The 22,590-nt window shown below is 35.1% G+C and overlaps 3 protein-coding genes across 6 annotated transcripts; all 3 read right to left on the bottom strand.

The window, feature by feature from the left end:
* Nucleotides 1-300: 300 nt before the first annotated feature.
* Nucleotides 301-3,056, bottom strand: LOC110700376 (glutaredoxin-like). Its single transcript, XM_021877909.1, has 4 exons — nt 2,820-3,056; nt 1,198-1,286; nt 691-789; nt 301-600 (listed from the first exon to the last, which is right to left on the bottom strand). The coding sequence occupies exons 1-4, from the start codon at nt 2,933-2,935 to the stop codon at nt 518-520; spliced, it is 387 nt and encodes a 128-aa protein (XP_021733601.1). The 5' UTR covers nt 2,936-3,056; the 3' UTR covers nt 301-517.
* Nucleotides 3,057-4,263: 1,207 nt separating this feature from the next.
* Nucleotides 4,264-10,716, bottom strand: LOC110700374. 2 transcript variants are annotated; one of them, XM_021877905.1, is made up of 13 exons: nt 10,117-10,716; nt 9,407-9,542; nt 8,912-9,048; nt 8,556-8,757; nt 8,196-8,434; nt 7,762-7,873; nt 7,343-7,487; nt 7,121-7,263; nt 6,804-6,973; nt 6,296-6,598; nt 6,154-6,209; nt 5,785-5,996; nt 4,264-5,693 (listed from the first exon to the last, which is right to left on the bottom strand). In XM_021877905.1, exons 1-13 carry the CDS (start codon nt 10,327-10,329, stop codon nt 4,501-4,503), a joined length of 3,261 nt encoding a protein of 1,086 aa, XP_021733597.1. In that variant the 5' UTR covers nt 10,330-10,716; the 3' UTR covers nt 4,264-4,500. The 2 variants fall into 2 exon arrangements, with proteins under 2 accessions (XP_021733597.1, XP_021733598.1); XM_021877906.1 differs by lacking the exon at nt 8,912-9,048 and having other exon boundaries at nt 10,117-10,255.
* A 1,581-nt stretch (nt 10,717-12,297) lies between these two features.
* On the bottom strand, nt 12,298-15,475 carry LOC110700372 (diphthine methyltransferase homolog). Of its 3 annotated transcripts, XR_002507200.1 has the most exons (4): nt 15,039-15,475; nt 14,467-14,861; nt 13,184-13,977; nt 12,298-12,867 (listed from the first exon to the last, which is right to left on the bottom strand). XR_002507200.1 is itself a non-coding variant. In XM_021877903.1 (3 exons), exons 2-3 carry the CDS (start codon nt 14,792-14,794, stop codon nt 13,256-13,258), a joined length of 1,050 nt encoding a protein of 349 aa, XP_021733595.1. In that variant the 5' UTR covers nt 14,795-14,861; nt 15,039-15,475; the 3' UTR covers nt 12,888-13,255. The 3 variants fall into 3 exon arrangements, 2 of the variants coding, with proteins under 2 accessions (XP_021733595.1, XP_021733596.1); XM_021877903.1 differs by lacking the exon at nt 12,298-12,867 and having other exon boundaries at nt 12,888-13,977; XM_021877904.1 differs by lacking the exon at nt 12,298-12,867 and having other exon boundaries at nt 12,888-13,977; nt 15,319-15,475.
* Nucleotides 15,476-22,590: the final 7,115 nt, after the last annotated feature.

Here is a 22,590-nt window from a genome sequence, read left to right as displayed (position 1 = left end):
AAAATATCATCTTCAGATGTGTGGGCAAAAATACATTGCAACATATTAATTCCTACTTATTTCTCAGGTTTAATATACTCGAGTTTGGTTAAGTTGAGGTAATTACAAATAGAGGCCGAGCCTGAAAGTTCCAAGCAAGCTCAAATGCATGGCTCATTATTACCCCTATGGCCCTATTTACTCTGAAGCACTTTGAGCAAATAGAGCTGGGTAGTTATATTGATTCTAAGCTTGAACCAGCTTTAAAAGCTCGGTAAAAAAAAAAAAAAAGCCAAGGCATCGATATAATATACTCCGTACTTCGTATGTCATACCTAATCAAACCATTTATTCTGAATATTGAACTCTGATGAGACATGTTCATACTTGTACAAGTTACAAGCCTAACAACTCTGATGTCACTGGAGAACATTTAAACAGAAAATTCAGACTGTTTTACCACACCCTTGCATAGATTACATTAAAAATACTCATTCGTCTTCTGATTCTTCCTTGGCTCTTGTACCGTACATAATGCTTAAGCAGTTTGCTCGGCCGCAATTGCCTTAGCATTGACAAGCAAAGGCACAAGCTGACTTTTTGAGTGTTTATCCATCACAGCTACAATGGAAGGAATTCAATGAATTAAGAGACTGAAATTGGACAAGAACTAGAATGGAAAAAATCAATTGAATGGAAATAGGTGAATACCATCACAGCCACCGATATGCTGTCCTCCAATGAAGACATTTGGTACAGTTCTCTGTCCAGTCCACTCCTGAAGTGCTGCTTGAATAGCACTACCATCCGCTGCAAAGCAACAACAAACCATTTTGTTCATTGGATCATTATCATTACAGAATGCATTGAACAACAAGAAGCAAGCTTGTCAACTCCTTGTGACAGAGAAGGAGCTCTATCTTCAATTAGCTTCAGCATTTAATTTTATACCCATCATTTATTAAAAAGTTTTAAGACAAGGGCCTATAAGTTCACCCGAGTTAGGATCAAGGTTTTCCGGTTGAAAAGTTAAGTTGTTGGGAAAAAATAAGCTTAGATTAAGCCCCGAAATAGTCATTTTTACATCCTCATTACATCTAATGCAACTAAATCACTACTTCTCATTCTTCGTCAAGGTTCAACATCGTGTTTAACAGTAGAATGAAACAGCATATGCAACCATCAATATTATTAGTTTTGATCAGTATAAGTACTCACATTCCTGGTCCAATTCCATGACCTGGAAAGATGCACCGAGCTGTTTGAGCAGCTCCTTGACCCTATTGCAGAATCCACAGGTTGTTTTACTGCAAATCCAGAAGAGCAAATACAATTATTTGATTAACTAAGCTTCTATCATTATCAGTTTAGTGTAATAGAATTGCACACCAAGATAACTTGAAACTAAGTCATAAAATACCTCGTTTTTTTCTTCACCCACTCTGTTTCGAGAGGTTGTTATATACACCCGGGTGTACCATACACTCATGAGTATTTATTCTCATTTTGATGATTGTTTTTCATTTTATCATCAAATGAAGAGCAAAAACTAACCTTTGGTTAGTTGGGTGTATGGTACACCCGGGTGTATATAACAAATTCTACTCTGTTTTGAGGTGTTTTTTTCTTCTTTCTACAGATTATTATTGTTTTTGGAAAGCCTTATGTACCATTTTAACCCCTCTTACGTCACACTATAAACACTAAAACCATCCACCAACTTGCCAAGACACAAGAACATAATAAGTGGGTCGGAAAAAAACCCAAAGTGTCAAATGTGGTTTAGGCAAAGTTATGCACAGAAGGATAAGAAATGCAAGAGAAGATAGATTCCTTTTGATTGATAATAAATAAAGAAAGAATCTGTAAACACAAAGTCACAACACCTTAAAATAAAGCTACCCTTTTTTGTATTAGTGTATATGTGAAGACATTAGCTAAGTCCTTATTGAAAATAAATCAAATGGTTAGTTGGCACCCACGTCTTGTATCAAGGAATATGTTCTTCTATAAGATAATTTCATGATAACTTTTTACCCCAAAGTTTGTTTGACAGGATAGATGACAATCTCACCTTTAAAATGTACAATAATAATCCAACAGTAAGGCCACTTTCTATTATCAATTCATTCAATTATGTATCATGAGACACTCCAAATTACCAACTTAACAAGAAGACTTTACTTATAAGAAGATTGTTGCTGGGTTTCTAACAAAGCAAAATGAAACTTCTAATGGTAACATTTAGCTAGAAATCAACAAATGAAAATATACCTCATGCTTTCGATTGAGCATGTAAGGCTACTTGTGCCCAAAAAACACATTATAAACACTTATGACATGATCAAATAAGTTGCAACAACTTACAACTAAGGGGACTTAAATTAATTTATTTATTTTGGGCTGGCATAACTTTTAATGTCTCACAATAAGTTTAAGTTATTACTTCATCTATTTCTACACAACAAATTGACTTTATGTATTGAGAAATGGAAGGCAAGTAGAATTTGTTATATATACGGGTGCACCATACACCCAGTTTTTCTCTTTATTTGATGATTAAATGAAAAACAATGGTCAAAATAAATAGAAAACACTCATACATCCGGGCGTATATAATAATCTCTCGGAATCAATAATAAGTTACATCATCTAGACTATGAACCCAGTAATTTGCCGATAAAGGGATCTCATAACAATAAGTAAAATTGCAATTAATTAAATAAAAATTGAAAATTCTTAAAATTGAATTTCACAAGAAGTTGACCAAAAAATTGATCGCATAAAAATCAATCAAACCAATTGCAAAAAAAAAAAGAGCAAAAAAAGAGGAAAAAAACCTGAAGATGATGACAGGGGTGGAAGCAACAAGCTGTTTGACCTTATTCAACGCCATATCAGTGTCAGCTTTGCTGCTGCTGGTATTGTTGTTGATTAAACTGAGTATTGACCCCATTTTTAATTTTATAGGAAAGCTCGATAAATTTATGGAAAAGAGGAGAGAGAAAAAGAACAAGTGTTGCTGATTTGGTTCTACTATCCTACCGCGTGTTTTCTTTAGTTATAGTAGTAAGCGGCAAAAGCAACCTTTTTCACGGAGAAGAGGGGTTGTTAAAGTGATTCCTTTATTTTCGTTTTTACTTCAAAATACTTCTGTTTTACGGTTGTAACTTTGTATGGAAATTAAATTACGGCTTCCTATTTGAATTAATCGTAACACTAGGTTGGCTATAGTTTATGAATTAACATAGGGTTAGGAGACTGAGGACCAAAGTGAGGGTTTTGAAATGTCTAATACAATTGGTGAAATTGTAAGGTACATCAAAACATGTCAAAAACTGACCCGATCAACTCAAATGCGATCTGACCCAAATAAATCCGATTTAGATTTCGACTTGTTTGGACAAAATAGTTTAGGATGATAACCCCTGTCTTCACCAAACCTGACCTAAATTTCCACAAGACATACTCTCTGAGTTACTAGTGTCTTGGTCATGAACCGCACTTAACTAGACCCAAAGTCATGAACCGCACTTAACTAGACCCAAAGGTCCCAACACTACAGTCAAGGTTATTAATTAACCATTTAATACAGAGTATTAATCACCATTATTATAATAAATTTCAGATATAAAAATAATAAAACAATGGAAACTAGAAACTAGTGGAAACGCCAGGCCCGTGCAGTAGTGCAACGCATGGGCGACGCGCGAAGACCCCAGTAGCAAACTACTGTGATGGGACTTCCCCCTTAAAAAATAAATTTAATATCGTTGTGGGCCATTGGTCCAAGTATCAGATATTAAACTGCTAAGATCAGATACTACACTGGATCTTGGCCAAAAGGCCGAGAACGGTATGAATATTTTGAAGTTATGCCCTTTATTTTTATACTCATGTTCTTCTTGTTTCTCTTTTCATTTTTCGATGTGGGATTGTATACCTTTTCCACCACTATAAAGTATAAACTAGAGCCAGTTGATGGTTTTTATCCCGATCATTATTGTCACTTAACTGCACTTCTTAAGTTTGTTTCCACTGTCATATTAACCCCCGATTTCAAGATATGAGACTTTTCTTTATGCTGATTGGGTGCCATTGTGCCAAGAGTTGAGGATGTATACTATATCAAAGTAGTTGTAGCTCTCCGAATGGCCGAGCCAAGTCCAAATGTGTTTGTTCAGAGAATTTGATTAGGGATTTTTTTTTTTTTTCCAGAATCAAATCAAATCCACATATACAACATATTACATACTTACAAATCAAATTGCCTACGAAAATATATGGTAGAAAAATATTCACAATTGGTGTAAATTTTTCACCTCTCATTTCTCAAAAACATCAACATTAGTAAAGAGTGTCAAAGGGATACAATTATCAAAAAAATTATTTCAGTTCCATGCCTCATGCTTGACAAACTTTATAAACCCTCTACATACTAACTGTGGTGCCCAACATTCATAAACATCCACTTTAGGGTAACAATGACAGTATATTTTAAAAAAAATATACAGAAAAATCTTACTTAGATGCAAAAATGGCTTCCAAATCTTTGTACAAACTCTTTGGCCTAGACTTAAGATCAGCCGATGGAGTCTTTGATGATGAACTTCCGCTCTTCCCACCCCAAAACCCACTCCATTTGGAATTGCTGCTTGAAGGATCATTTCCATTATTCCAATTCCCGTCTTTGAAACTGGCCTTAGCCATTTCTCTCAGTTGTTTCAACCAAGGCTTATCAGTTGTGCTTGAGCTCCTACTCCTTGAGCTCCTGTTACTTCCAGCTCCTGTTAAATTCAGCCTACTGATTTCTCCGTTATGTCGCTCTGCTTTGTCCTCTGGCAGCCACTTGTCAACGTTTTCTATCAGTTTCTCAGGAAGAAAGAGCAGAAAGAACCCAACGAAAGCAGTTCTTAAGCCCACTAGGAATGATCTCTTTGATGAAGTGTCAAGCTTTCGTATTTGCTTATATAAAGCATACCACTCGTTTATCATTAAAGAAAGGAAGCCGAATAAAAAGAGAGAAAGCATGAATATGCCTATTCCTCTCTCAGCTTCGATAGAGAAATCCCGGTCCACTAGAGCTAAGCAAGCTGCAAACATGCCCAATTCACAAGCAATAGATATGATTTCAACTAGTTGCACCTTTTTCTTGATGTAAGGCTTCTTAAGAACTAGGAAGAAAAGCTGGAAAGATGTAATGCATAGCAAGATAGTAGTAGGAGCCTTAGAGGATGATTTTTCTGAGTATAAACCAGCTAAAATTCCTAGCAGGAACCGCCTTATGGATTCAAGGAAGGTGTAGTAAATTCTCAGGATGCCAAACACTTTTTGAATGAAGGGTGCCTCAGCATCTTCAGTCTCGTCTTCAGAGGCAATAATTCGGTCCACAGGCATGTGACTTCCACCAGTGATCATTGAGAGCATGTACTTTGGTGGACCTCGAAGATCTTCAAACAAAGGACCATACTTGACCAAGTATATGGAATTTTCAGGAGTTTTCCACGTCCATTGGCCCCTTTTACCTGGACCTAGAGTAACTCGGACAAGTTCTTGATACCAATGATATTTTCGGCCTACTTGATGAATTTCCTTGTACTGAAGTAACCAACCCAATGTGATCCCATATGAGAGGAAGACAAACAAGGCTAATTGGAAAGACGACATGAGAATTAGCAGCAGAACACCAATTATGGTCCCTGAAGTTGTTTTCCCTGTAATCATGAATGTAACAAGAGTATTAAAAGGTTTTAAATCAAATTGAAAACAGCAAGTTCAAGAGAACAAAGAAAGTTAAGGACTCGCCTTTGATTAAGGCAGCTGAAGCATAACAGATGCAAGGTACAGCTAGAATTGTAAGGAATATCTCAAATCGCGGTAAAACAAGAGCACCATAAGTCTTCATTCTTGAGTAATTTCTCCTGAGTTTTAGTACTAAGAGAAGGAAAAAATGAAGTAGAATCAAGCAGCCACCGATTACAGCTAACCAGAACATGGTTCTCTCAAAATCCTTCCATCTAAACCATAAACATCCAAAAATACAAAGTTACAAATGCATATTATTTCTACAATAAGAGAAATCAAAGACAGTACAAGGCAGAAAATTTCGCTGATATCCTAAAAGCCTATGGAGATTCAATTGTTTGTGGAGCTTAATAAAACATAAAGGGTTACCTGGATAAACTGTCAGAGCGTGTTATGTATTCTGCTTCTGGGATAATATTTTGGCTCTGGAAGCATAGAAAGGCTACGTGTTCAGGAAAAAAGGAGAACTGGGAAAGAACCAGGTTAGAGGAAACAAAATACTTTTACTGACCTCAAAGAACGACCTGTACTCCATTGCAGTCAGTGGAGCACCATAAATTACTCCAGCTTTATTAAGACTGCCTTTCTCAGATTGAACTGTTTGGGCAATGCTGCTAAGTCCATTTTTAAATAAATGTGAGCTTACGGAGGTGTTTGGAGTGAAAAACATGGGCTGAGAATGGTCGCTATCCCATGGAAGACAAAGGTAGGGAACACTCCACTGTATGCCTCGAGTGAATTCATAATACTCCACAGGCAGAGTGACCGCTAGCCACCTTGAAAAAGCAAATACTTGAATGTAACAAGCTATTCTCTGCATCATAGAAAGAGGTACTATTTTTAGTATTGGCAGCACAAAAATTCTATCATCCAGGTTTAGTTTCTTTGGGATCTTAAGACTGGTAGCCATAAATGCTACAAAGTATTAGACTACAGAGGGAAAACAATTTAATTATCAAGTTTGTAAATATGTTCTCATAGCAGTATAAAAACTTGCAAAGAGGTCAGTTTTTTCGTACAAAGAGATTCTTAGTAGGGTCAGAAGTCAGTGAGGATGATGATCTTGGAAATGCCCCAGCAGACTGTAGGCTTGCTGTGGATATAGTCAGTAGACCAGCCACCAAACATGTTGCCACGAACAGTGCTGTAACGATTATGCAAAAGACGGTTGATATCATAGGCAAAGAATCTGCAAAAGATATTTGACATAACCATCATAATCTTTAGAGACATTAGAGTTATCATGGAAAAAATGAATAAGAAAACCATACCAAAAAAATAAAGAAAATAAAGCCAGACTAATACCAACAATAGAAAGTTAAGTAAATATCCTTACAGTGCCTCACTAGTAAAACATTAGAAGCCAAATTTGGATTCCCTGCAACATCTGCAGTCATATTTTCAGGAATGCTGATAGACATGATGCCCTCATAGGCTTGTAAAAATGCAACGTACACATTCCGTGTCAGTTCTTCGAAGCTGTGGATCGGAAATAATTTAGATGAAGTTGCCGGAAAATCCAGATACAAATATTTTCTAAGATAATTGATATACTTGCCTCTCTAGGTGACCTCCGGAAACAGAAATGTGGCTAGAATTGAAATTGAACACTGGCTTCAGGAACTTAATTGACACTGTAATACTACTATCTTTTGTTTTCATTTTAGATGTTGTGCTCAACCTCACTGCTGGCCTCTTTGTGTCTAGAAATGTTACACAACATTCTTTCAGTGAAAATAACAGACATGAAATGTTCTTAGTCAATACAAAATAATTGTCACCAAATTATCTCAAGTGTCGAAAAAAAATGAAAATATATAACTTCATGCTTTCCATCTTGGGATGTCCCAATAGAGTCAAAATTAAACGGTTCTCTTACTTTTCATTCCTCTTAGAAGTGAGAATTTAAGTATGGGATGCATGGAGTAATAAGTAGAATAGAGGATATCAATTTCATAAAAAAAATATTCAGATTACCATATAAAAATGTAGCAGGAGCCACTGAAGAAACAGGAGAACCCTGTCTACTGAGGACACGACTTGAGTTAAGGCTTACTGTGACAATGGTAATGTTTGGTATATTTTCAATCTGCAAACAGAAGTAACAGAAGAAAGGAGAGCCTCAGGTATAGGAATATGAGGGGGGTAAAAAAAGAAAAAAAGAAAAAAAGACAGCCTTAGATACAAATGCAAGCTATGTTAAACTCTTCATTTCAGCTTAAGTATCAATGTCAGATCCTTGACAGTACAACACGGGTATGGGCACTTGACACCCCATTTAGCACCAAATATATTGAAAAATTATTAACACAAACTGGAGTCTGACTAATAAGAGTATCCAAGTCTAAGTAACATCAAATGCAAGAAACTATGCAGAGATATAATTTTACTGAATTCCATCTCCCACTAACCATATATCCAAATCTTCTATTGGCAAGGCTACTTCCATTTATTGGGCGAAGTGTCCCCTCTGTTGTCTTGATTGAACTCAAAATTTCTGTTGAGGTATTTAAGACAGGCTCTGTAAAATAAAGATAGACCTTGAGATTCTTGAAACTGTTAGTTGCCTGCACAGTTCTAGTGTCACCGCCAAGCTGAATTAGCTTTTCAGGAACATGGGTTCTTAGGCTAACAGAGACACTTCTTCTATCTGCATTAACAAGCAAACATACATATAAAACAACAGGACATTTCATGAATTTCTGGAACTAAATTGGGAATATCACGAGGAAAAAAAAAAGAAAGAAGAAGCTCTTGATTTACATACTCACCAAAATGTACAATAAGACTTGAATTTATTGGTCGGATGAAACGATTTCCTGCCATATCAGTGCAGAATCCTTTATCCATAACAAGTATTGACCTTCCATATTGAACTTTATTAGGTAAACTGACAACTACTGAATATTTGAGGTTTGGCTGGATAGTTTGAAGTGTATTTGGTATAACTTGTCCAGAACCATACACAAGAAGCTGTGACAGAAGATATCATATCAGTGAAATGCTTAATTAAAACTTTGTAGGCTACTACATGTTACAATATTCATAAGGTGAGGCATAGTGAAGACTGAAGACACAAGTTTTTGATGCATTGTTACAACTATATATAAGCTGACCAACTACTCACGTCGCAGGCATTGACAGATAAGCACCTAAAGCCACCTCCACCATTACATGGTTCACTGAAGGAAATATATGCAGTGAAATTGGGAGCGCTTGTGAAAGATGTCGAAGCTGAAATGTATGCTGTAGGATGAATTGTGTCTACAAAAAACACAAAATGCCAAAAACTAGAAATCAGATATAGGAATTCAGCTTGGGACTCAAAATTCTTCGGAATTATCATGATCCTAAATGAACCCCTATTTCAATCATGCAAGCACTTTATACTTGCAAGACTATATCTGTATATGCAATAAAATTAACCCTTAGTCCTAGCACATTTATCAATTAACAAACTTCAATTTTGTTCATCAACATCATCTTTTGCTAAAATTTATTGAGGGTAAACAAAATGGCAAGGATAGGTAGATATTACTTTTCGTCATGGCAAAATTACATGCTAATCCATTAACTCAAGGTTCCAAGCAAGGAGGGAAGAGAGAACTTTTTTATTACTTACCAATAGTCCAGTTATAACTAGCACAGCCAACTCCTTGGGATGCATTGGCACAGACCTGCAAGCTATGATTTCCATCCTGCAAGCCCACAAAAGAAACATTCCTTCCCCCACAATTTGAGGAAAAAGCATCATTTAACTGCAAAAAATTTCCAAGAATATCGATTTAATTAGCACTCTCTTCTATCTAAACCAGAAACTCTATAATTAATGCACGTCAATTGGTCTAAAAATAAAAGAAAATTTTATTAAATTCTACGGTCTCATCTGTTTTCTTTTAATTCTCCCCCTTTTTATTGGTGTAGATTCTCATAGGGAATATGACATAGATGGCGACAGGATCAAGTACCACTTCCCAAGACTGTAAAAAAATTAACATCTATTTTGGTTCTCCTATATTCATGGTAACAGAATATGCAACAACAGAAACTTTTCTACATGAAGTTTGTAAAGTCATGTAACTTTTCTACACAATTGATTGAAAAGTTCAATGTTCATAATTATATATTTCAAATCATATGCATGCAACATTATAGAGAAGTCTATGAGAGATAATAATTCCCAAAGCTTGATCCGTACCGACCTGTTAAACAGGTATTTCTAATGGAGAGTAAGGTCTCACAGAATTACAGTAACCTATCAAACTCAAACTCTGGAATATTACTTGAAATAATGTTTTTGACAATGTACTATAGAATTACAAATAAGCAGACCTTGCAATTGAAGCTACAGTTGGAGCAAGTTTGTGTTGTGTTTGCTAGTAAAGCTTCAAAAGAAAATGCAGCTGAGTTCAGACGAGAGAACTGAGGGGGACCCTGCAAGAACTTTACAGTATACTCTGGTACATCACATACAGCTTTAAAGCACAAAATGCTGAATACCCAACACAGTAAAAGACCTCCCCATGGAATTCTCCTCAAACCCATTTTCTAAAATCAAAAAATATGCTTAAAAAAGGTTTATTTTTTTGTGAAATAATGACATAATTAGTATCAAAAAGAGCTTAGAAAGTAGCAACTGTGTGAAATTTGTTGACAGTTTATGTTAGGCTTTTGCATGGAGTTGATTAGCTGAGCATATTTTGGGTGTGATGATTGGTGAGATAAAAGAGGGAAAACGAACATGTGGCAGATAGAGTAAGATGGAGACATAAAATGACAGAGAATTGATTATTAGAAATGGAGAAAATACAAAAAAAATATTTATAAAATAAATAAGGGAAGCAAATTTTAGAGAGTGGGTGATATGTTTTTCTTGATAAAATGCATATCACAGTGGCAGTTATGAAGCCCAGTGGCAGTTCTAAAGCCCAGTATATAATTTAGGGATAAGAGAAAGAGAGAAAAACAAATTAAATAGAAATAGACAGCAAGGAAGCAACTACTGTGAGTCACAGCTCTTGAGCACTGAAAATGAAGTTTGTATGTATTTGCATATTGATTGTTTTCTCCTATAATTGAACAAAGTCATTATCTTTTTAAGGATTCTTACTACTACTCTTATGTACTAAAAACATTTAATACCCCTCCCCCCAAAAGTAGGTCACCATCTTACAAACCTTCTAAATGTTTGAGATATTATCAATGGCTTTCGTAGTTTGGGCGGGGATAGATTCATACCCAATTGTCCAATATCAAGACACATAAACAATAATATCGCTTGTTAACGACTTAACTGTTCATAAATATAAATCTGTGAGCATTGTAGTTATACTTTTCATGTGTATGAGCGGATGCTTTCCCTTCACAGTTCAAAGTTTCAAACTAAGAATTGGTATATTTGATGGAATTTTCTTGTTTTTCCCCCTTTATTCACCTAATATTATTATAATGTCATCTGCTTTGCTAACAAGAGTCACAGGCTCTCAGCAAGATCAACTGCATCCAATAGAAATAGTTATGCTACTGTGTTAGTAACCTTTATGTTAAAATGAAAAGGAGGGAATATAAAGAAAGTGATGTTGACTCATGAATTTTCCAAAAAATATACAGTTCCCTCTTTGTTGGGTAGTTTAATTGAGATACAAAGGACATCTAAATTGGCATAAATTACATAGTTCATTTTTTTACATTGAAATAAAGGTCATTTGGTAAAAACAAATGAAAAATTAATATCTAACTTATCTTAGCACAAAATGTCATTCAATAACATGTGTTTCAAGATCGAACTGCAGCGCCCATTAGAGATGTATATGTTACCTTGTGTGGCCTTGCAGTCCATTACTTCATATTAAAAAAAAATGTTACAATTGTCGATACTACCGAAACTAAATAGTACTCGAAAACACTTGAATTACAATTTTAATTGCGACAATCACAACACGTGATATAACACTTGTGAAATGCAACCTCCGTGAATACCCGTGCAATTATGACTGCGGAAAAAAATGTTTTCACTATGCCCTTGGCCCTTAGTGACCTTTCCAACTAAGTTAGGTAACATCCACTTAGAAAGGTGTAGTGACGGGTATGATGTTGATAACTTCGATGCCAACTACAATTGTAATTGCAAAACGCCGTTGCTTAAAGGCCAGACTCACTCACCCAAGAAGACAATGTACGGGGGAATTAATTCCAACGGGCTTACGCAGTTAGAACTAAATGTAACTCACAGTACAGTGAAAATTTTGAGGACCACAATTTCATGATTCATCACTCTCAATTCTTCAACGTCAACGTCCTTGGTCCCCTTCACTTATATATTTCATCTATATTGTTGAATACCAAGTTATAGAATTATTACGAGAACTAGGAGAAAACGAACAACACGCCCTGTTTGTAAAACAGAGCAGTCAGATTTTAACTGTAATTAATACGAAGTAATAGATTATTCCATTATTCCGTTTCTCCGTCTGTCCTGAATTTTACTTGTGAAATAAACTTAGTAGTCCTTATCCAATCTTTTCTGAACTTATTAAAGTTTTTATTTTTAGGCGAAAAGAACAAAGCCTTAGAGACCAACAGTCATACTGCATACTGCAAGCATGCAAAAGAACAGGTGCACTGAATTTGATAACAGCCTAGACAAACAGTCCAGCAAAATAGACAGAGATGATTAAATGCAAGTGCAATTTTGGCTGGAGCAGGAAGAGGGTATCAACTATGATTGTTGATTTTAGGGGCTCGAATGCTTGATACGAGAAGTTTCGTTTGAATTCTTTTTGTTTCGGATCTAATTTGTAAGTTTGCAAGTGTTATATCTAGGAGGAATGGCATGGAGTAACAAGATTTTGAATGAAGAATCCAAAATGTACACTCTAACAGCAGAAAATACAAGTAGGAGCAAAGACAAACTTAGTGCTATCAGCCCCACCCAAAATTGTCTTGAGTACATAAAAAGTAGTGACTGTTGAAATATGAACTAACCTTTAGTTATAGCCTCAAAAACATTATCTTTCTCCTTCAAAGGGTCCCTGTTGCTCAAACTGTCTGCTTCTGAAGTTTGGGTACAATTTTCAACCTCTCCTACATCAAACTTTGAGCATTTCAATCTAAACATCAATTTGAGCAACTTCGCATTGCAATCAATCAGATACAATTTTCTTTGATTTACTTGGCATTAAACATTAAAAAAAAAGTAGGTTTGGATTGAAAAATTTGGAATATTAAACCCTAATTAACACTAACTTCCAATAATATGTCCCCACCAATATGTATTCTTGAGGGTGAATGACAGATAAAACGGGAGGCTTTCCAAGACCACGAGAAAGTATCATGGCACAAAGCATTGATGTAAAATAAAGAAAATCATTCTAAGAATAATTAGTCCTAACAACCATACCTAGTCTAAGATGAACTTGAGAACTTAAATTATTCGATCTTTGATACAGTCAGAAATTTCAGAACCATAGCCTCAGAAAAGAATGTATGTCGTCTCAGGGATCCAAACCCGAAGCAGCTTGTCATAAAATGAGCAAGTAGCCACCACATTATCCTCTCTCTTCCCTTCCTGATCTGATTTGCGTCTCTGCCAATCTGCTCCATAAGCAAGCGAACCATGCTTGTTATACGTCTCGATCACCTCAGGACTCTCATTGGTTGTTTTGACAATGGCAAATCCATTATGCATACAAGCTGCTAAAACAAGGTCCTTGACAAAAGGATGATACTTAATCCTCCAAACTCCACCCCCTAGACAAATAGAAGTTTCATTCACAGGCTTTGAGGTTGACCTGACATCCCATACCCTCAAATGTTCATCATAACAACCAGTAAGCAAAGAATATGGATCATTAGGGTTCTTAACGATACAACAAATGCCCATTTTGTGAACCTTTGAGTTCTGAAATGCTGGCATTGAAAGATCACCTCTTAAATCCCATCCAAGGAATTTGCAGTCATCTGAACCAGTATATACGATATCTGGGTGGTGGGTGTCGAAGGTAGCTGCCCAAACCTCAAAGTCATGAGCTTTCCATTGTTGATCTTCAGTGAGTTGTGATTCTGCAAGAGATGAAACAGAGATAGACCCATCAGAAAGCCCAACTGCTAGTGATGTGGCCGAGGAATTCCAATCCAAGCAGAGGCACATTGAGGAGCTGATCTGAATGCCACAGCGCTCTTTAAGTAAGGCCCCTGCATTAGCAAAATGTGATCTTTAGAACCTTCAATGTTATGAAACAACTCTACCTGAACAATTGGCCGAGAATAATGTGGAAAAACAACCACCTAGGCAAACGACAATAGCAATCTTGCTCGAAAACTTTGCAAAAGATCATGGAACGTTTTGAATAATTTATGTCAATCTGTCAACTCAACATGGATATGAAAAGATAATTCAGGTCTGTAAATGTCAATGTTCAAAGTAAACTTTCAAAGCAGCCCCAGCAAAGTAACAACCACATAGCCAGTAACACTACACTACATAGCATATGTGTGACGCATCAGAAGTTCAACATACAGCAGGAATTTAAACTATTACTGTTTGAGCTAACAATAAATTCACTAAGTCAAGCTGACTACAACCTAAAGATCATGAGTTCCTAGATAGGTAAGCTACATTAAACTTCAACATTCAAAGACCAGCATTTAACAATAACAGTAAGGGAATAGAAATTATCAAACCTTCAAAACTTGATCCTTCTGAAGAGCACTCAAGGTCATGAACCCTCAAGCACCCATCAGCATCAGCTTGAGCAAGCAAAGGACTCGCGCCAACCCCTACCGGATTCCACTTAATATCAAAGATACCAGCAGTTTCAATACCGCCAATTCGATTAAGACTACGGCTGCTACCATTAACATCGAACAACGAAATGCTCCCTGATCGAGTTGGCTGATCACCCTCTTGTAAGTTGTAAGTACAAGCAGCTAAAATGTTCTGGAACCCTTCATGGGGACAGAACTCAACAGCATCAGCATTGCCATCTAAACAGCAGTGCCCAAAATCCATGATGATTCTCAAAAGCTAAAAACTTTATAAAAATTCAATCAACTCAAACTCCTCTAATAACTTTCACCTGTGCATTTCATCAAACAGGTTGTGTGCATTAATACATATTGACATATTGTCCTTCAATATTGCACAGAAATTTAGCTAGGCTTTACAAATAAGACATAACAAATGGAAATCTGAAATCAGATTTGTTACAAGTGCCCAATTCATATAAAATTTTAAAAATAATCAAACAGGTTACCTTTATTGTGATGTACAGAGCACAGAATTTTTTGAATATGGAGTAATAATTAATAGCCAACGCATTCCCAAAACCCACATCAGAAAAGTAACAGATATTTCCTCTGTTATATATAGTAAAATAAATTTCATTAATTTTAATTTTTACATTTTTCAGCTATTAATAAACACTAGGCATAATTTAAGCATAAAATAATTTAATAATTAATTAAACATGCCATTTTAAGCCCACTTTAATATAAATTTATTAATATTTAAAACTAAGAATTGTAGGACTTTACCCTCAGAGAGGTAGCCCTTCCAGAAATTCTCGACGGCCAAGGTCAAGCCCTGGCCGAAGAGGGGGTTTGGAAATAGTTTTCAACCAGCAATTGACGCGCCTCGGTTATTACCTCACTAGCTGCGTCATTGCCCCAAGCGCAAAGATACTTTTAAAAGAAAATCCGTTTCAAACTTATAGTACTTGTTCTTTGGGAGTCTTTGTTTTCTGGCCGATGTGGGATAAACACTATGTGCTTTCTACAAGTACTTAACTGACTATGTGCTTACATGTACTGTTTTTCGCTTTTGCTGCTAAGTGCATACAATATTTTTCTACTCAGGACCTTCCCAGCTATGAATTTATTCATCAATAATTAAGGCAAGTTTAGCTTTTCCAGATTTTAAACACATTGTTGTATCTACCTACCTATCTAATTAGTGCCACTTATCATTTTTATAATCGTGTGTTTAAAGTTTTTGGTGTGACCACCTAATTACCTACCTAATTAGCCTCATATATCATCTTTATAATCAAAATTTATAACCTTTGTTTCAACGTAATTAGCCTCACTTGTTATCTTTATAATCCACATTTAAAAATCTTGTTATGACTACCAAGCTAATCGAAACACCACTTGTTATTAGAATCTACATTGAAAAACCTAGATTTAAGTATTTAACTTCCTAACTAGTCTTGCCTTTTCATATTTTTTAGTCCTAGTTTACAAATCATGATGTGACTACCTACGTCCCCCCTTCTAATCATAATCCACATTCAAACCCTATTATGAATACCAACCTAATAAGCACCACCATCACGTTTAAATAACTTGCCCTCCCAATAGAGAGACTGAGAGTAGAGAGAGGTTAAACACTGACCAACCAACATAAACGAAACTCAATTCAGATCTCCAAAGAGAATGATTGACTTATTATGAAGAATTAAACTAGAATTGATGGGGCTCTCATTAACGAGAACACCCTCCAAAAATAAACGTATGCCACTCAATGCAGCGAGCACACGGTATTCTTTAGTAAAAGGCGAAAGAATAGTTCGCTCTGTGCTCACTGCGTGGCTGCGTAAATAACTCTGGGTGATTCAGTAACTATTTATACTAAACTAGATAAGCCTTGGATTTCTCTGTTTCGATGTGGGATAGGTTTATAGAAATCCAGCCTTTGTCATCTTCTAAATTGACAAATGCTTTTTATCCAAACCCTTAGTCAACGAAATGGGTGCTGACATACAACAAATTGAGCATTGCCTACTACTTAGCTCCTATAAACTTTATAAAATTTGTTCTTGTGTTTCAAAACCTTCAATGGTTTTATGCTAATCAAATTTTGCAATTCAATCATAATAATTCCATTATATGTTTTGTATCTATCTTTTTAACTAAATTTGTATCAAGTGTTAATATTAATAATATAGTTTGTCTTACTCAATTTCATCTGTATTATCTTATTACTTAGAAATAGCCATAAGATTTTACCATATGCGATGTCAACTAAATATGGTGGTTTACAAGCTTCCCAAAGAATCATTTAAATACTAGTTTTGTTTTCGTTGCTTTACTCATAAATGTAGACATGTAGTACACAAAAATGATTTGTACATGAGAGAAAAATGTGTAAATGGAGTAAAATATAGGTGAGTAAAAGTAGTTAAAAGTGGTAGATGACTTTGATGCATATGGTGAGGATTGTGATAGTAGAGGCTAGAGGAATTTGTTCATTGCCATACAACATGAAATAACGATGAGTAAAACAAAAATAAATAAATTAAAGTATATAGCCCTAATATATAATGTTACACCCCCGATTTACTAACAAATAATAAATAAGAATTAAAGGAAGAACAAACAACTTCTGAATAAAATTACGGAAGCATACAATACAACCCAATAAGCTAGGTGAGCTATTTATACAACTTTACAGTCTCATTATAGCATACTAATTGAAACACTTGAACTCCCTTAACTACGATCATCACGTGATCAACCTGTTACAATCTTGTCTGCTAATCATTAAGGACAAATTCCAAAATAGATCGTCACAGGGCCACCAAAAGAAAAATACATGGCCACAAACACAAGTAGCACAACAAAACAACACACATGTCAGCAAAAAAACTGAGTAATCACCACTTATCAAGATACAGAGAATAATATAATAATTAACATTACTAACCCAATTAAACAATGTTGTTCAAAACTACATTACACATTGTACTCTAAAAATAATCTTTATCGCAAACCTCGAAAAATAATACGAACCTTTACTCAATTAACTCATAACCAATAAGTGTGTCATGCTCTTGTTTAATACCTAGCCTTGGACATGCATGGGTAATTCGTATAACAAACCAACAAGTATAAAAACCTGAATACTCTCAATAACCAGAAAACACCTTGAATCATACCACATACGAGCCAAATCCCTCTATAGGGGACCATAGAAAAATATAAACAAAGATTGTACCTCATTCTTAACTCATGCTCATTATCTCTTTAACAACATGCTAAGGACTAAGGTAATTAACATCGAGACTCAAACCAAGAACCATATATAATGTTCAACCTATTTGATCTCATACATCAATCAAAAAATTATTCGCAAATTAATTTATAATATCTCAATATGGCACATACATGTTCACAATAACATAACAATTCGATTCATAAATACCTCAACTCTTAGGGCAATAAAACTAGTTTCCAAAATTAATTAATTCTCAACCCAAAAATAATATTAACAACTCTAATCTAACACATCAAATATGATACTCTATATTCAAACACAATGCCTCGACACAATTATGCTAGTAGACTACCTGAGAGCAAAAGTTTACATTGAATAAAGCCATATAAACTAAATTGTACATGAAAATCATATATATCAATATTCATTCAACTCCACAAAGTCACAAACCATCAAATACATAAATTACAAACATGATTGTAGTATAATTAAACAACAAGGGATGATATGATTAAACAAAATAAATAATATAATTAATTAACTTTAAACAAATTAAAATTGTGTGATTTCACATGATAAACAAACACAACCAAATTACTATCAAACGACTCTGAAATATTGAGATAGTGTGATTACCTTTCGAACAATCACACCTGATATACAATGCAAGGGACGAAATAGGTGGATAACTTTGTAATTCACGGTTTTAATCCCACAAACAATTTGTGCAGCTTCTCTTATAATGCAATTAATCATATAGATAAAAAAAACATATCATGGTGGAGATTATAGAATAAAACAAAACATTAAAGATTCATTAATGTTTAATGTTTTTAACTATAAAATCATTAAGGGAAACCATAACTTATTTTTAACTATCAAACCACCATCATTGATTCATTACTAACCTAATTCAACTTTATATGGTCTAAGATGTCCCATTGATCCAAGTTAGGCATATATACCATCTTATTGGATGCAATACTCGTACAAGATCCAATATCAGGGACTGTTTGGTTGGGGTAATAATCAAAGGGAAAGGGAATGAACAGGCCCCATTCCCTTTGTTGTTGTTTGTTTGTCACTATAAATCTCTCTTTACCCTCTTTCATTATTGACTTTACCCATTTTTGCTCTAAAATGATTCCCCACCCCCCCCAAGACTTTTCCATTCCCTTTCCCTAGCCACCAAACCCACCCAAGCTAACAACCTTCTACAACACAACCACCACCCAGCCACCTCGCTATGGGGAGAGGGGAGTTCCGGGGAGATGGTGGTTGGGGTGTAGGGTGGCTGGAAAATGAAGAAAAATAGTTTTGTTATGGTGGATGTGGTGGTGTTGTGGTGGGGTGATTCCCTTGTGTTTTTTATAAAACAAATAATATGCTAAATGGAAAGGGATTCATTCCATTCTCTTTGATACCCTTTCTCCATTCCATTCCGATTCCACCGTGCGAACCAAACAACCCCTCAATATAAGAGAGCAGTTGCGACCTTTATCCATACAACGAGAATGGAATAGAATAGATTATCTCGTTGTTCCTTTAATGGCACATCTGTTGGAGCAACACGTATTATTTATCCAATAACCAAGACATCATGTTCAGGCAGGTTTAGGGCCTTTTAGAAATGGCCAATGGGTCGGGTTGGACACAACCCACCTTGTCCCGCACGACTAGTGGGTCAATTAAGTTATATATATCCCCATTTTGACTCGTCTTTGACGCAACACAACCTGGGTTTAGGCGTGGGTGTGTCGGTGGTCCATTTTTCCTGGCCTAACCCACTTCGACCTTTTTAATATGGCTTAACCCGCAAAACTCAGCTCGGTGATATAATCCACACAACACACTAACCCACCCAACACGCCCAACCTGCCCAAATTGCATGTCTCGCTTTGCACGCCCAAAAACCACCAAATTACATGACCCACTTAGCATGCCTAGCCCAACCCGCACATAATTATTCGTCACACCAACATGCGATCGACAAAAGTTCTAAATTATAAGATTGTGAGATGAACATGAGCGACAACTTTCTATGTTGGCGAGAGTTGCGAAAGATATACTTGCAATTTCCGCCTCATCCATTGCTACCGAGTTTACTTTCAGTGCAAGTTACTAACCTTTTTGTGTGGGGAAAATTTTGGGGGTGTATGGGGTATTTATAGGAGAAAATATTGTAGGGTAAGTAGGAAGGGTGGGCCTCATGAATATAATAGGCCAATTAGGGATTAAAATGGACTAGGCTTTGTTTGTATAGATATAAATTAGATAATGAAGGTACATATAATAATTTGTACTAAAATAATTTTCAACCCAAATTAATAATTTCAAACCTTTGAAATTAAATTCCGGAAAAAATACAAATATATTATAAATAAAATAAAATTTCATTTATAAAATATTTAAATAATCACAAAAAAATTAATGGAGGATGAAATTTGGTGAGTAGTTCTCAAAGGGCTCGTATATGAGTTCACAAAAAGCTCGATTTTGTGCTTTGTTCAATAACTAAACCGAGGTTGCTCTTACGCTCATCAATTAACAAACTATCAAAAATGTTTTTTTTTAATTATTTCTTAACAATGTATTTATAAGCTAAATAATTAGCTTAAAAATATGTAGAGCAAGTTATAATCTAACTAGGAAACTAATCCTAACTTGTAACATACGGAGTAATCTTTTAAGTTAATCAAACTTCTACTAACCGAATTAAACTAACAAATATATCCTAATAGACTGGCGGCTAATAACAAAAATAAAATAACACCAAAGTAATAAAAAGAAGCACCTAAGACCCTAAACAAGAAAAAACCTTTTTAAGTAAAAGGTAAAAACCTGTAGACATCAAACCCTTCTTGGGACACCCCTTGGATACACATCAAATCCTTCTTAGAAGAAGCTTGCCCACAAGTTTTGTTGAACAAGGAACCAAGCTACGAGCATGTAGAGAGAAATTAAAATCATATTAATCAGATCAAATCACTTTATTTCAGGTAAAAAATACAGACAATCCTAATACTTGCCCCCTTGTAATATTAGAGTAAATAATCCCATTTTAAGATTAAAAGTCTCATTCCTACTCTAAACTTCCATATACCAAACAATTACCCCCTCTATAACAATATTCACAAATTTTATATATTGTATTTCTATTTACTTCCTCGCCTTACCCATCCATTCACAATGCTTAGCATCTAATTAAAAAACGAAGATTGTATATCTCTATTTTCATCAGTAAGTAAGGTTGTGTTTAATTCATCTTATTTTGAGATTTTTATATTATCACTTATTTCATATATAATTGGAATGAATACAAATAGATCACATGATAATTATTAAGTCAGAATTGAAAAAACAAGTTTGAAACAAACTTTATTACATACATTTTTTCACTTTTTTTTTTTTTTTGAATAGATACATTTTTTAACTTCGTAATGAAAAAACTATGCAAATTACATACAATATTTAAAAAAAACATGTCAAATAAGACCCATTTGATGTGTTTTTTTCTTATAGATCAACATATGTATAAGGCCAAAGTTTGGTCAAAAAGACAATCAGGTCAGATTAGAAAAAAAGTTCAGATTTAATAAGCAAAAAACAAGACTAATGAACTAAAACAATAAACATAACCTAAAAATCTCTTTCCATTTTTTTTAATAACCCTTGAGCTTTAAGTATGGTATATATATTCTCTATCGAGGGAGCTTCGTTGATTTATTAGATCAACCAAGTTTGTCAATCAAGTGGCTATTTACTGGTAATGCCAACTCAATTGTTATCTACATCAAATGCTGATTCAAAATAAAATGGAACAACCTAATGGTATTATTTCCAAACTATGTTAACTCACTTTTATCTTCCTTATCCTCTCATCTCAAAGCTTTCTTCCTCTATTCATCAACGACGGCCATAAAACCACCACCTCACACTAAAGGAGGTTAAGATAGTGGGGGTGACTTTTCAGAATTGTGCAATCATCAAAGTTCAAGGAGAACAAGTACAAAGGGCACATGATATTACTAGAGAATATTGTATGACCCTCACTAATTACTCGTAGAATAGTTAGTTTGGTTTTTCCTTTGCTATTGTTAAAAAAGAAAAAAAAAACACCTCTTAGAACATGAACCTCTGTGAAAACCTCCTCAACTTTACCGTACCCCTATATACTCATGCAACTGTTTGGTCACCCTTTTCGACGTCTTCACGTAATCACGTCCCTTACCTCCATCTCTCTCCCTCCATCCATTTTCCACCCACTATCTTCTTCGACTCCACCAATGACACCACCACTATCGCCAAATTGAATAAAAACCTTGTATATAAAGGGTGAAATTAAGGGTATAATTAAATCTAAAGGGTAGGGGTGACCATGTTCTCTATTGAAACTGAATAAATGTTGAAGATTCATCTCCACCTATACCGTCAGTGATATGAGCCCGCAATACCTTTCAAGTTCCAACTTGAACCATTTTCTCTCTCTTCCCAGAATCATTCCCAATTCATCGTTAACGTCGTCGTTGCCTCTTTTTCTTTATTCCATTGTTTAACTTCTTATCCCTCGCATCACCACAAATTATTCGCTTCTTTCATGACATTAACTTTTAGGATTTTTGAGAAGGGGTTTGTTAATATCTACTTGTAACTAAAGTGTTGTTAAACGTCATTAACTTTTAAGAATTTTGGGATTAATTGATGTTTATAATAACCAAAATGTTGTCAAACTTCATTACCCACACTGAACATATACAATTGGTAAGTTGAATAAGTCATCATTGCACATTTACCTAAATACCCTTATTAAA

The sequence above is a fragment of the Chenopodium quinoa genome, unplaced genomic scaffold, assembly GCF_001683475.1.
Source record: "Chenopodium quinoa cultivar QQ74 unplaced genomic scaffold, ASM168347v1, whole genome shotgun sequence".
Classification (NCBI taxonomy): domain Eukaryota; kingdom Viridiplantae; phylum Streptophyta; class Magnoliopsida; order Caryophyllales; family Amaranthaceae; genus Chenopodium; species Chenopodium quinoa.
Note: the sequence above shows the minus strand (reverse complement) of the source record. Positions and strands in the feature narration are given on the sequence as shown.

Bases quoted from the DNA above. Each gene is read 5' to 3' on its own strand.
- LOC110700376 (XM_021877909.1), bottom strand. From the start codon at position 2,935: ATGGGGTCAATACTCAGTTTAATCAACAACAATACCAGCAGCAGCAAA. The intron at 790-1,197 runs GTGAGTACTTAT...GTTGCTTTGCAG, and splicing joins CATGGAATTGGACCAGGAAT to CGGATGGTAGTGCTATTCAA. The intron at 601-690 runs GTATTCACCTAT...CTTCCATTGTAG, and splicing joins GCATATCGGTGGCTGTGATG to CTGTGATGGATAAACACTCA.
- LOC110700372 (XM_021877903.1), bottom strand. From the start codon at position 14,794: ATGGATTTTGGGCACTGCTGTTTAGATGGCAATGCTGATGCTGTTGAG. The intron at 13,978-14,466 runs GTTTGATAATTT...TTGCTAATGCAG, and splicing joins AGAAGGATCAAGTTTTGAAG to GGGCCTTACTTAAAGAGCGC.
- LOC110700374 (XM_021877905.1), bottom strand. From the start codon at position 10,329: ATGGGTTTGAGGAGAATTCCATGGGGAGGTCTTTTACTGTGTTGGGTA. The intron at 8,758-8,911 runs GTGAGTAGTTGG...CTTCTGTCACAG, and splicing joins TATCTGTCAATGCCTGCGAC to CTTCTTGTGTATGGTTCTGG. The intron at 6,974-7,120 runs GTAAGGATATTT...TATCTTTTGCAG, and splicing joins TGTTTTACTAGTGAGGCACT to ATTCTTTGCCTATGATATCA.